A 14,246-nucleotide genomic window follows, 5' to 3' on the forward strand; every position below is an offset into this window, starting at 1 on the left:
ATAATTGTAAGTTACAACATTTGAGTATACTCCTGTATGTTACAACCTTAGTGTGCATAATTGTATGTTACAACATTTTAGTATAGTCCTGTATGTTATAGTGTACATTATTGTATGTTACAACATTTGAGTATACTCCTGTATGTTATAGTGTACATTATTGTATGTTACAATATTTGAGTATACTCCTGTATGTTACAACCTAAGTGTACATAATTGTATGTTACAACATTTGAGTATACTCCTGTATGTTACAACCTAAGTGTACATAATTGTAAGTTACACCATTTGAGTATACTCCTGTATGTTACAACCTAAGTGTACATAATTGTAAGTTACACCATTTGAGTATACTCCTGTATGTTACAACCTAAGTGTACATAATTGTAAGTTACAACATTTGAGTATACTCCTGTATGTTACAACCTTAGTGTGCATAATTGTATGTTACAACATTTTAGTATAGTCCTGTATGTTATAGTGTACATTATTGTATGTTCCAACATTTGGGTATACTCCTGTATGTTATAGTGTACATTATTGTATGTTACAACATTTGAGTATACTCCTGTATGTTACAACCTAAGTGTACATAATTGTATGTTACAACATTTGAGTATACTCCTGTATGTTACAACCTAATTGTACATAATTGTAAGTTACACCATTTGAGTATACTCCTGTATGTTACAACCTAAGTGTACATAATTGTATTTTACAACATTTGAGTATACTCCTGTATGTTACAACCTAAGTGTACATAATTGTATGTTACAACATTTGAGTATACTCCTGTATGTTACAACCTAAGTGTACATAATTGTAAGTTACACCATTTGAGTATACTCCTGTATGTTACAACCTAAGTGTACATAATTGTATTTTACAACATTTGAGTATACTCCTGTATGTTACAACTTAAGTGTACATAATTGTATGTTACAACATTTGAGTATACTCCTGTATGTTACAACTTAAGTGTACATAATTGTATTTTACAACATTTGAGTATACTCCTGTATGTTACAACCTAAGTGTACATAATTGTATGTTACAACATTTGAGTATACTCCTGTATTTTACAAACTTAGTGTATAATCCTGTACCGTACACATCAACACACCTTATGTCAGGACCTTGTGACAAAAAGGCCATTAAAAATATTTAAGTGAACTTATACAAGAGTAAAAAGTGATCAAGTTTAACCCCCAACCAGAGGAACAATGTGCACTTGCTTGCTGGTGCAGGTGAAAGTTTGCGTTGTTTACATGTCATTTAGCGTGTGGCAAACATTGTTGTCATTTTTGTTGGTTTTGTCTTCTCTAGTCTGCAAACAATGCGTAATCTAGTTATACTCATTAATGCAACACCATTCATTAAAAAAATTAATTAAAAAAAAATCGACATGTTGATTAACTAGACCAACGTTTAAGTTATTGTTTTTTCCACTTTTCAACAGATCGGGCAGGTTACTGATCAGTGACGTCACAGTCGAGCTGATTGGCGGCTGGCTGGTCATGTGACGCCAGTCAATCAATGGGACAATTAGCAGCTGTCTTACCTGAAGCCGTGGCGCTGCTCCGCGGCGTCACTCGACCTTCATGTCGCCAAAAAGACTCCGCGCGACTCGTGCGGGAGCATCAGTGGCGCCAAAGCCAAGTGGGACATGTTCACACTTCCGGTGAGTGGTTGCGCATGCCAAAATAAAAGCTCAAGGTGCTGCTTAATGGGATTATTTTGCCTCCAGCATAGAACACCACATCGAATATCTAGTAATCGTTTGTCTGCCAGACAGTCACAAAACAAGGAAGTGTTGTTAGAAAGACAAAGCAGTGAAGATGTGTTTTATTTTTTTTACTGAGAGGAAGTACCTGGTATAACTTTTATTCAACTTTTAATGATGTTGTTTTCTACAGTAAAAACTATATGTACTATACCGAAATATTGTCAACAGGAAGTCATCTTAAATTAGAGGACACGTTTATAGTAATGTTGTTATAACAACGAGACTTAACACGTTAGTAACTCCAACATAAAGAAAGTACAAGGTTTAATTTTGAAGTCACAAACCGGAAATGCAAGAGTGAATGATGGCCATTGACTCGGGGGAACAGACACCCTGAGCGGCAGGTTGGTGACCCGCCAGAAGCCGAACTGAGCCGGGCCGAGGAGAGGACCCGAATCGAACCGAACCGAACCGGCTGAGCTCAAAGTGGACTAAATCGAGGCTGAACGTCACTTTCATGGTTCTTCTGGGGGGTTCTGGGGCGCCCTTCCTGCCGCTGCTGGTGCTCCTCCTCCGCGGATCTCCGGGAGACGCCGAGACGGTGAGCAAGCGCGCCCCCGATTGCAATTAACTTTTCAATTAACTTTTTCATTATTTTGTAAAACTTTTATTCTGGAGGTAGGGGGATTTATTGAACCTCTCTAATTGTGAAAATTCCATTTATCCTGTTTTTATACGTTGGCTTTGTGCGTGTGTGTCCGTGTGTGTGTGCGCGCGTGTGTGTGTGTGAAACAAATGCAAGCTGAGTTGATACCTTCATGAGCTAAAGATCCAAGTCCATAATCCGGGTCTACGACACAGTCCATGTTCTAGTGCGGGTCTAAGACACAGTCCAATGTTGTAGTCCAGGTTTAATAACACTTGTCTTCGGTCTAGTCCAGGTGTACAGGAAAGTTAATTGTCTAGTCCGGGCCTGCGACACAGTCTAGGTTTATGTCACAGTCCATTCTAGTCCAGGTGTACAATGCAGTCCATGTTCTAGTGCGTGTGTAAGTCACAGTCCGTCTCCAGGTCTACAGCACAGTCCTATGTTGTAGTCCAGGTTTATAACACTGTCTCCGGTCTAGTCCAGGTGTACAGGAGTGTTAATTGTCTAGTCCAGGTCTGCGACACAGTCTAGGTTTACATCACAGTCCTGTCCAGTCCAGGTGTACAATGCAGTCCATGTTTAAGTCCATGACTATGACATAGTCCATGTACCAGTCCAGGCCAATAACACATTTCATAGTCTAGTCCTGGTCTTACAACTTTTTGTTTGGGTTTTTGACACAATCCATGGTCTAGTCTAGGTCTACAACACATATGTTATAGTCTATGTCTATAAACTTAGTCCACGTCCTAGTCCAGGTCTATAATGCAGTCCATGCTGTAGTCAAGGTCTACAACAAAGTTCATGGTCTAATCCAGGTGTACAACACAGCCTCAGTTTACATCATAGTCGTTTCTAGTGCACCTACACACCATGTTTAAGTCCAGGTCTACGTCGTAGTCCACGTTGTGGTGCAGGTTTAGGACACAGTCCATAATCTAGTCCGAGCCTATAAAAAATGTCATGGTCTACTCCTGGTTTTACAACCTTGTTTTGTTTGGGTTTATGATACAGTCCATGTTTAAGTCCAGGTCTACCACATAGTCCATGTTCCAGTCTCCAGGTCTACAACAAAGGTTGTGGTCTAATCCAGGTCTATAAAATAGTCCATTCTAGTGCAGCTCTACGACTCAGGTCAAGGTCTTGCCTGGGTCTATAACAGTCCATTTTGTAGTCCAGGTTTACGACACAATCCATGTTTTAGTCCGGATGTATGATACAGTCCATGTTGTAGGCCAGGTCTACAATGATGTCCTTGTTGTACCCCTCTTTTGGTACACAGTCCACATTCTAGTCAATGCACTAGTCCGGTTTAACAACCCAGTCCACGTTCTAGTCCATAAGTCCAGTTTTACTAAACAGTTAATGCACTGGTGCTGGTCTAAGACAGTCCATGTCTGTGTGTACATCAGAGTCAATTTTATTCCTGGTTTACAACATAGTCCAAGGTCTTGTTTAAGGTCTACAACCCAGTCAAGTTGAAGGCCAGGTTTACAACACTGTCCATGTTCTAGTACAGGTGTATGGCACAGTCCATGTTTTAGTCCTGGTTTATGACACAGTCCCTACTCTAGCTCAGTCCTGCAACACAGTCTAGGTTTACATCACAGTCAATTCTAGTCCAGGTGTACACTTCAGTCAATGTCTTATGACAGTCCAATGAGTCCATGTTCTAGTCCAGGCCAATAACAAATGTCATGGTCTAGTCCTGGTTTTACAACTTTGTTTTGTTTGGGTTTATGACACAATCCATGGTCTAGTCCAGGTCTACAACACAATATACGTATGTTATAGTCTATTGTCTATAAACATAGTCCACATTCTAGTCCAGTACTATGATGCAGTCCATGCTGTATTCAAGGTCTACAACAAAGTTCATGGTCTAGTCCAGGTCTATGATGCAGTCCATGCTGTAGTCAAGGTCTACAACAAAGTTCATGGTCTAGTCCAGGTGTACAACAGCCTCAGTTTACATCATAGTCGTTTCTAGTGCACCTACACACCATGTTTAAGTCCAGGTCTTTGTCATATTCCACGTTGTGGTGCAGGTATAGGACACAGTCCATAATCTAGTCCAAGCCTATAAAAAATGTCATGGTGTACTCCTGGTTTTACAACCTTGTTTTGTTTAGGTTTATGATACAGTCCATGTTTAAGTCCAGGTCTACCACATAGTCCATGTTCCAGTCTCCAGGTCTACAACAAAGGTTGTGGTCTAATCCAGGTCTATAAAATAGTCCATTCTAGTGCAGCTCTACGACTCAGGTCAAGGTCTTGCCTGGGGCTATAACACAGTCCATTTTGTAGTCCAGGTTTACGACACAATCCATGTTTTAGTTCGGATGTATGATACAGTCCATGTTGTAGGCCAGGTCTACAATGATGTCCTTGTTGTACCCCTCTTTTGGTACACAGTCCACATTCTAGTCAATGCACTAGTCCGGTTTAACAACCCAGTCCATGTTCTAGTCCATAAGTCCAGGTTTACTAAACAGTTAATGCACTGGTGCTGGTCTTAGACAGTCCATGTCTGTGTGTACATCACAGTCAATTTTATTCCTGGTTTACAACATAGTCCAAGGTCTTGTTTAAGGTTTACAACCCAGTCAAGTTGAAGGCCAGGTTTACAACACTGTCCATGTTCTAGTACAGGTGTATGGCACAGTCCATGTTTTAGTTCTGGTTTATGACACAGTCCCTACTCTAGCCCAGTCCTGCAACACAGTCTAGGTTTACATCACAGTCAATGCTAGTCCAGGTGTACAATTCAGTCAATGTCTATGACACAGTCCATGTTCTAGTCCAGGCCAATAACAAATGTCATGGGCTAGTCCTGGTCTTACAACTTTGTTTTGTTTGGGTTTATGACACAATCCATGGTCTAGTCTAGGTCTACAACACAATATATGTTATAGTCTATTTTCTATAAACATAGTCCATGTTCTAGTCCAGGTCTTTGATGCAGTCCATGCTGTAGTCAAGGTCTACAACAAAGTTCATGGTCTTGTCCAGGTGTATAACACAGACTCAGTTTACATCATAGTCCATTCTAATGCATCTACACACCATGTTTAAGTCCAGGTCTATGTCATATTCCACGTATTGGTGCAGGTTTAGGCTATAGTCCATAATCTAGTCCAAGCCTATAAAAAATGTCATGGTCTAGTCCTGGTTTTACAACCTTGTTTTGTTTGGGTTTATGATACAGTCCATGTTTAAGTCCAGGTCTACTACATAGTCCATGTTCCAGTCCAGGTCTACAACAAAGACTATGGTCTAGTCCAGGTCTATGATGCAGTCCATGCTGTAGTCAAGGTCTACAACAAAGTTCATGGTCTAGTCCAGGTGTATAACACGGACTCAGTTTACATCATAGTCCATTCTAGTGCACCTAAAAACCATGTTTAAGTCCAGGTATATGTCATATTTCATGTTGTGGTGCAGGTTTAGGATACAGTCCATAATCTAGTCCGAACCTATAAAAAAATGTCATGGTCTAGTCCTGTTTTTACAACCTTGTTTTGTTTGGGTTTATGATACAGTCCATGTTTAAGTCCAGGTCTACCACATAGTCCATGTTCCAGTCCAGGTCTGCAACAAAGGTTTTGCCTAGGGCTACAACACAGTCCATTTTGTAGTCTAGGTTTACGACACAATCCATGTTTTAGTCCGGATGTATGAAACAGTCCATGTTGTAGTCCAGGTCTACAACAAAGTCCTTGTTGTACCCCTCTTTTTTACACAGTCCACTGCCTAGTCCAGGACTACGGCATAGTCAATGCACTAGTCCAGTTTAACAACCCAGTCCATGTTCTAGTCCATAAGTCCAGGTTTACTCAACAGTTCATGCACTGGTGCTGGTCTAAAACAGTCCATGTCTGTGTTTAAATCACCGTCCATTTTATACTTGGTTTACAACATAGTCCAAGGTCTTGTTTAGAATCTACAACACAGTCAAGTTGTAGGCCAGGTTTACAACACTGTCCATGTTCTAGTACGGGTGTATGACACCAGTCCATGTTTTAGTCCTGGTTTTTTGACACAGTCCCTACTCCAGTCCAGGTCTGCAACACAGTCCATGTTCTAATTCAGGTCTACAAACCAGTTCATTTTGTAGTCAATGTTTACAACTCAGTCTTTGTTCTGTTTCAGGTGTATGACAGGCTTTGTTTCAGTCAAGGTCTACAATGCAGTCCATGTTGTAGTCCTGGTTTATGACATAATTCTTATTCTAGTCCAGGCCTGTAACACAATCCTTGTTGTAGTCCAGGTCTATAACAAAAATTATGGTATAGGCCAGGTCTGCAACACTGTTTAGGTACACATCAGAGTCTATTTTAGTGCAGGTCTATTACGCATTCCAAAGTCTTGCCAAGACTACAACACAGTCAATGTTCTAGTCCCAGTCAACAACCCAGTCCTTGTTCTAGTCTATGACTACAACAAAGTTTATGGTACATTCGTGATCTACCACACAGTCTATGGTCTAGTCCTGGTTTACAACAGAGTCTATGTTGAAGTACCGGTCTAGTCCAGATTAACAACACAGTCCAGGTCTACAAAGTAGACCACGGTCTTGTGCGGGCCTACAACGCATGTCGCATTCGAGTTCAGGTTTACATCATGGTCCATGGTCTTGTCTAGGTCTACATTACACTCGATGGTATTGTGCAGGTCTATTTCAGGTTTACAACAAAGTACATGGTTTTGTCTAGGTTGACAATATTGTCCATGGTCTTGTCCAGGTCTACAATCTAGACCACGGTTTAGTGCACATCTACAGCACATATAGTGTTGTAGTTCAGGTTGTAGTTCAGGTTTACAACACAGTCCATGGTCTTGTCCAGGTTGACAACATTGTCTATAGCAGACCTGGGCATTCTGCGGCCCGCGGGCCGCATCTGGCCCTTTGTGCGTCCCTGTCCGGCCCGCGTGAGGCCAATTATAAATTACAAAATACATTTTAAAAAGTATCTATGTCGAGTGTGCAATACAACGGTGCTGCTTTTGTTTTGAAAATCGTTATTTGTATTACTTCCGTGTGGACGTATGCGTGTGCGTGATTGTGAGTGAATTACAAAATAAAGTTGAAAAAACATCTATGTCGTGCGCGCAATACAACTGTGCTGCTTTTATTTTGAAAATTATTATTTATGGGCGTGTGTCCGTGTGTAACCTGCGAGTGAAGGTGCACATGCAGCGACAAGTGATGCACGGTTTACACCCGAGACGCTAAAAAGAGAAAAGTTGATGACGAATGGCGTGTTTCCAACAAGAAATGGACTGCAAAGCAACGTTCCCTCACCTAAGGTGCGTGCCTGCGCAATTGCGCACTGCTCAAGCGTCTGCTGCGCGCAGCAAATATATGCCGCGCACCAAATCAAATCCCATCTGAATTCTAAACAAAATAAACATATTTATTCTATGTAATTTTGCAATGCAACTTTGAGTGACAGTGACAACAAGCGGCCCTAACGGTGTTCGTCAACACCGTTCAATTGAACACCGTTCGATTATTGTAACGTCTATCGAGATGCTTCGAGGACAGGAATTATATCGATCACTTTATTGAGTAAAACTGTTTATATTCGGACATAACCACACCAAAAACATGAGTAAAACAATTCTATCTCGTAAAACTAGTCATTTTCTGCCGTACAAACCAGGCCAAAACCAACTTGTCATCTGTCACCAACACGCATAGCACTAAACCACTGGTGCGTTTATGGCCACACAAAAAGTCGGATAACTCAAACACCACAAAAAGTTACACTATGACTCCTCAGTCATATGTGTGCTTATTTTACTGTCATTTATTTTTAATGCTAATTTATTTATATTAGTCATGGAATGCTGTTACACACACTATGTTGAAGTATTACTATTATTAATTATTATTATTTATCTTACGGTATATATCAAAAATAATATTGAGCAAAATTTAATTGAAATATTGTCGATGTGGCCCTCCAGCAGTGCTCGGGTTGCTCATGCGTCCCCCGGTAAAAATTAATTGCCCACCCCTGGTCTATAGTCTTGTCCAGGTCTACAATCTAGACCATGGCCTTGTGCAGGTCTACAACACATGTTGTCTTGTAGTTCAGGTTTACAACATGGTCCATGCTCTTCTCCAGGTCTACTATACACTCCATAGTTTTGTTTAGATCTATAACACATGCTGTGTTGTAGTTTCAGGTTTACAACACAGTCCATGGTCTTGTCCAAGTTGACAAAATTGGTTCGACAATCTGGACCACATTCTTGTGCATGTCTACAACACATATCGTTTGTAGTTCAGTTTATAACATGGTCCGTGGTCTTGTCCAGGTCTACAATACACTCCATGGTCTTGTGCAGGTCTACAACACATGTTGTGTTGTAGTTCAGGTCTACAACACGGTCCATGGGCTTGTCCAGGTTGACAACATTGTGCATGGTATTTTCCAGGTCTACAATCTAGACCACAGTCTTGTGCAGGTCTACAACCCATGTTGTGTCATAGTTAAAGTTTACAACATGGTCTTGTCCAGTACTCTAATATACTCCATGGTCTTGTGCAGGTCTACAACACATGCCAAGTTGTAGTTTAGGTTTACAACATGGTCCATGGTCTTGACCTGGTTGACAACATTGTCCATGGTATTGTCCAGGTCTACAATTTAGACCACGGTTTTGTGCAGATCTACAACCTGTGTCGTAGTTAAAGTTTACAACATGGTCCATGGTTTTGTCCAGTTCCACAATAATCTCCAAAGTCTTGTACAGGTCTTCAATCTAGAACACGGTCTTGTGCAGGTCTACAACCCATTCTGTGGCGTAGTTAAAGTTTACAACATGGTCCATTGTCTTGTCCAGTTCTACAATATACTCAATGGTCTTGTGCAGGTCTACAACACATGCCATGTTGTAGTTCAGGTTTACAACACAGTCCATGGTTGACAACATTGTCCATGGTCTTGTCCAGGTCTCTACAATCTAGATCACGGTCTTGTGGCTTGTGTAGGTCTACAACCCATGTCGTGTCATAGTTAAAGTTTACAACATGGTCCATGGTCTTGTTCAGGTCTACAATACATGCTGTGTCCAGGTACACTATAACACATTCTGTGTTGTAGTTCAGGTTTACAACACAGTCCATAGTCTTGTTCAGGTTGACAACATTGTCCATGGTCTTGTGCAGTTCTACAACACTTGTTGTGTTTTTGTTCAGGTTCACACTATGGTCTTGTTCAGGTATACAATACACTCCATGGTCTCTCCAGGTCTACAACACAGTCCATGTGGTAAGCTAGGTTTACAACACAGTTGTAAACCATGTTGCCGTCCTGGCTTTCAACAAAGTCCAAGGTCTCGTCCAGGTCTACAACACATGTCGTGTTTTAGTTCAGGTCTACAACACAGCCCATGTAGTAGTGTAGGTTTACAACACAGTCCATGTTGCCGTCCTGGCTTTCAACAAAGTCAATGGTATAGTGCAGGTCTACAATACAGTCCGTGGTCTTGTGCAGGTTGGCAACATTGTCCATGGTCTAGTCCAGGTCTACAAACTTGGGTATGGGGAGTCAAAGGTCAGGAAACGAGCACATGAAATGAGGACAAAACGTGTCTTAGCATGACGGCCTGATGGCAGGATGGCGGCGTCGGGAGATACGAGATGGGAATGACGATAAGACGCCATCAGCTGGTGTGTGTGTGTGTGTGTGTGTGTGTGTGTGTGTGTGTGTGTGTGTGTGTGTGTGTGTGTGTGTGTGTGTGTGTGTGTGTGTGTGTGTGTGTGTGTGTGTGTGTGTGTGTGTGTGTGTGTGTGTGTGTGTGTGTGTGTGTGTGTGTGTGTGTGTGTGTGTGAGAGACCAGTGTTTGCCCGTTCACACACACAAAAAGATGTTTGGGTTAGTGGACTTCAAAATGTCTGCCTGAGATAAAAAACAACCACAATATCTGACATCAGACATTTTGACTTCACAAGCGCCCTTTTGTGTTTCCTTTTTTCCCTCTCTCCCGTCAGGTGTGTCACTGCAACGGGAAGTCCTTGTGTCACTGCGATGGGGTGAAAGGTCAAAAGGTGAGCCGCTGTTGTTACTTTTCGGCAGTTCCTGCTTCGCAGCAAAGTCCCGCTCTGTGGACTCTGCTGCCCCCCCAGTGGTGACCTCACAGAAACCTGAGGTGAACTCCACCCCCTTTTTAAATTGCCTCACCCTCCTCAGGGGGAGCTGGGTTACCCGGGATACGGTGGGCTGCCGGGAGTGATGGGTTACCCCGGCAACGAGGGAGGCCAAGGTCCTGAAGGAGAGAAGGTAGGTGCGGCTTTTGTTTCCAAGGAAAAGAAGAAAAAATCGTATAATAATCATAAATGTGGTCATGCAGGGTCAGCGGGGCCTTGCAGGGCGTGTCGGACTGAAAGGCTCTCGGGTAGGACCAGGATGATGTTTCCATGGTTACTTCAAGCATGTTTATCATGTTCATGTTCATGTTTTACAACCCTTCACTTGCTCATTCATTGGATTAAAAAAAAAAAAAAAAAAAAAAAAGATTTCCAGTCGAAATGCGTGCGACACTGGCTGCTTGGACATGTAATTCTGTCTTGAGCCACTAGAGGGAGCCACATTCCCATTGATAAAGATGCCACCTGTCTGCACACTTTTTTTTAACACACCTTTGCTTTTTGATATCGTGGGTGTGTGTGTTTCCAGGGTATTTCAGGACCACCAGGTTTTCCAGGACCCCCAGGCCTGCCGGTGACGACCACACACATTTTGCAAAATATTACACTCAAGCACAACTTTCTTCCCTGTGTGAAGTTGCCCCTCCGTATAATAATAAATAATATGAAAATAACACTGCCAGTTTTGAGAATACGGTTTCTGACCAGTGACGTCATCCAGCCCCCCCGCCCCCCTCATGCCCCCACCTTGTTAATATCTCCCCAAACATGTCCATTCCATTTTTTGTCTAACTATAGCAGTTGTCATGTTAACGTTTTATTATTCATGCAGCAACATTTGTGCTGATTTGTGCTGCATTTTTTTGTCTATTATAGTTTTTATGTTAACGTTTTATTATTCATGACCAGTGCACCTTTTAAAATCTCCCCAAAACTTGTCCCAAACGTTTGTGTTGCAAAAATGTTTTCGTCCAACTGTAATCATTTTTATGTTATTAACTATTATCGTTTTTATGTTTTTTTTAATGTTATATTTTTAATGTTATTAACTATAATCGTTTTATTGTTATTTACTGTTATCGTTTTTATGTTATTTACTATTGTTTTTAGGCAAGGCAAGGGAAGGCAACTTTATTTGTATAGCGCTTTTCATACACAAGGCAGACTCAAAGTGCTTCACAGACAACAAAGTGAAATGAAAGAAAATAAAAGCAAAATTAAAATGCAGACAATAAAAATAAAAACAGTGCAGACGTTAAAAGTTAAAAGATTTAGCTGAAAGCTAAGGTGAACATAAAAGTCTTCAGTCTAGTTTTAAAAGTAGTCAGAGTTGGGGAAAGTCTGACATCTTCAGGAAGTTTATTCCAGCTATTTGTTGCATAGTGACTGAATGATGATCTCCCTTGATTTGAGTTTACTCTTGGAACAGCTAACAGATTGGTCTCAGAAGATCTTAGTGATCTAGAGGGCTTATATAGTGGGAGCATATCAGTAATATACTTGGGCCCTAGACCATGTAGTGATTTATATGTGAGCAGGAGGATTTTGAAATCAATTCTCTGATGTACAGGGAGCCAATGTAAGGATTTAAGAATTGGTGTAATGTGCTCACATTTTTTGGTCTTTGTTAGAACTCTAGCAGCAGCGTTCTGAACAAGCTGTAGCTGCCTGACAGTTTTTTTGGGAAGACCTGCAAGGAGACCATTACAATAGTCTAGCCTACTGGTAATAAAGGCATGTACAAGTTTTTCAAAGTCTTGAGCTGACATGAGCCCTCTAAGTCTTTTTACATTTTTGAGGTGATAGTAGGCCGATTTTGCTACTGATTTGATGTGACTGTCGAAATGTAAATCAGAATCTAAAATAACCCCAAGATTTCTGGCTTTATTTGAGGTTTTCAGGGACAGTGATTGAAGGTGTTGGACAACTTTAAACCTTTCCTTTTTAGCACCAAAAACAATTATCTCAGTTTTATCTTCATTTAGTTGTAGGAAATTTTGGCACATCCAGTGTTTGACTTGCTCAATGCACTGGCACAGAAGATCTATGGGGCGATAGTCATTTGGTGATAGCGCTACATAGATTTGGGTGTCATCGGCATAGCAATGATGGTCAATGTTATTATTTTGCATGATTTGTCCTAGTGGGAGCATATAGATGTTAAATAAAGTCGGCCCCAAAATTGAACCTTAGGGGACTCCACACGTTACGTTGGTTGGTTCTGATACAAAGTCACCAATGGAAACAAAATAGTTTTATGTTAACTATTATTGTTTTTATGTTAACTATTATGTTTAACTATTGTCGTTTTTATATTATTTACTATTATGGTTTTAATGTTAACTATTATGTTTTTTATGTTTTTAACTAATATCGTTTTTATGTTATTTACTATTATTGTTTTTATATTATTTACTATTATGGTTTTAATGTTAACTATTATGGTTTTTATGTTTTTAACTAATATCGTTTTTATGTTATTTACTATTATTGTTTTTATGTTAACTATTATGGTTTTTATGTTATTAACTTTTATCGTTTTTATGTTATTTACTATTATAGTTTTTATGTTATTTACTATTATAGTTTTTATGTTATTAATTATTATTGTTTTTGTGTTTACTATTATTATTATTTTATATCTTATTTACAATTATCGTTGTTTCTTACTGTTATATTTTTTATATTATTAACAATTATTGTTTTTATGTTAACTATTATGTTTGTTAACTATTATCGTTTTTATATTATTTACTATTATGTTTTAATGTTAACTATTATCGTTTTTATGTTATTTACTATTATTGTTTTTATGTTAACTATTATGGTTTTTATGTTATTAACTTTTATCGTTTTTATATTATTTACTATTATAGTTTTTGTTATTTACTATTATAGTTTTTATGTTATTAATTATTATTCTTTTTGTGTTTACTATTATATATATTTTTTACCTTCTTTACAATTATTGTTTTTTCTTACTGTTGTATTTTTTATGTTATTAACTATTATTGTTTTTATGTTAACTATTATGTTTCTTAACTATTATCGTTTTTATGTTATTTACTGTAATGGTTTTAATGTTAACTATTATCGTTTTTGTGTTAACTAATATCGTTTTTATGTTAACTATTTTAATTTTTGTGTTTACTATTATCATATTTATTTTATCAACTATAATCGTTTTTATGTGAACTATTATAGTTTTTATGTTATCAACTATTGTAGTTTTTATGTTAACTATTATAGTTTTTATGTTGACTATTATAGTTTTTTAAATCTTATTTACTATTATAGTTTTTATGTCATCAACTATTATACTTTTGTGTTATTAACTATTATACTTCTGTTATGGACTAGTATTGTTTTTATGTTATTAACTATAATAGTTTTTATGTTATGAACTATTATAGTTGTTATGTTATTAACTATTATAGTTTTTATGCCATTAACTATTATAGTTTTTGTGTTATTAAATAAAATAAAAAAATATCTTATTTACTACTATCGTTTTTATGTCATCAAGTATTATAATTTTGTGTTATTAACTATTATAGTTTTGTTATGAACTATTATTGTTTTTGTCAATATCTTTTATCGTTTTATGTTAACTATTATCGTATTTGTCATTAACTATTATCGTTTTTACGTCAACTATTATAGTTTTTAACTTATTAACTGTTATAGTTTTTATGGTATTAACTATTATC

The 14,246-nt window shown here is 38.7% G+C and overlaps 2 protein-coding genes across 3 annotated transcripts in view; one reads left to right on the top strand and one right to left on the bottom strand.

Moving 5' to 3' along the window:
• col4a4 (collagen, type IV, alpha 4) overlaps positions 1 to 1,617 on the bottom strand; it is a 62,019-nt gene extending 60,402 nt beyond the window's left edge. The window contains exon 1 of the mRNA XM_062060832.1: positions 1,562 to 1,617. The gene's annotated coding sequence lies outside the window, so the exon portion shown is untranslated. The remainder of the gene's footprint in view (positions 1 to 1,561) is intronic.
• The window catches only part of col4a3 (collagen, type IV, alpha 3), a 43,939-nt gene continuing 31,222 nt past the window's right edge, over positions 1,530 to 14,246 (top strand). Inside the window, exons 1-6 of one of the 2 annotated variants that reach the window (XM_062060830.1) lie at positions 1,530 to 1,681; positions 2,115 to 2,327; positions 10,381 to 10,437; positions 10,580 to 10,669; positions 10,740 to 10,784; positions 11,066 to 11,110. In XM_062060830.1, coding sequence (XP_061916814.1) covers positions 2,244 to 2,327; positions 10,381 to 10,437; positions 10,580 to 10,669; positions 10,740 to 10,784; positions 11,066 to 11,110 — 321 coding nt within the window. In that variant the 5' untranslated portion in view covers positions 1,530 to 1,681; positions 2,115 to 2,243. The remainder of the gene's footprint in view (positions 1,682 to 2,114; positions 2,328 to 10,380; positions 10,438 to 10,579; positions 10,670 to 10,739; positions 10,785 to 11,065; positions 11,111 to 14,246) is intronic. The other variant, XM_062060831.1, reaches the window with a different exon arrangement.

This window comes from Entelurus aequoreus, linkage group LG10 (assembly GCF_033978785.1).
Source record: "Entelurus aequoreus isolate RoL-2023_Sb linkage group LG10, RoL_Eaeq_v1.1, whole genome shotgun sequence".
Classification (NCBI taxonomy): Eukaryota; Metazoa; Chordata; class Actinopteri; order Syngnathiformes; family Syngnathidae; genus Entelurus; species Entelurus aequoreus.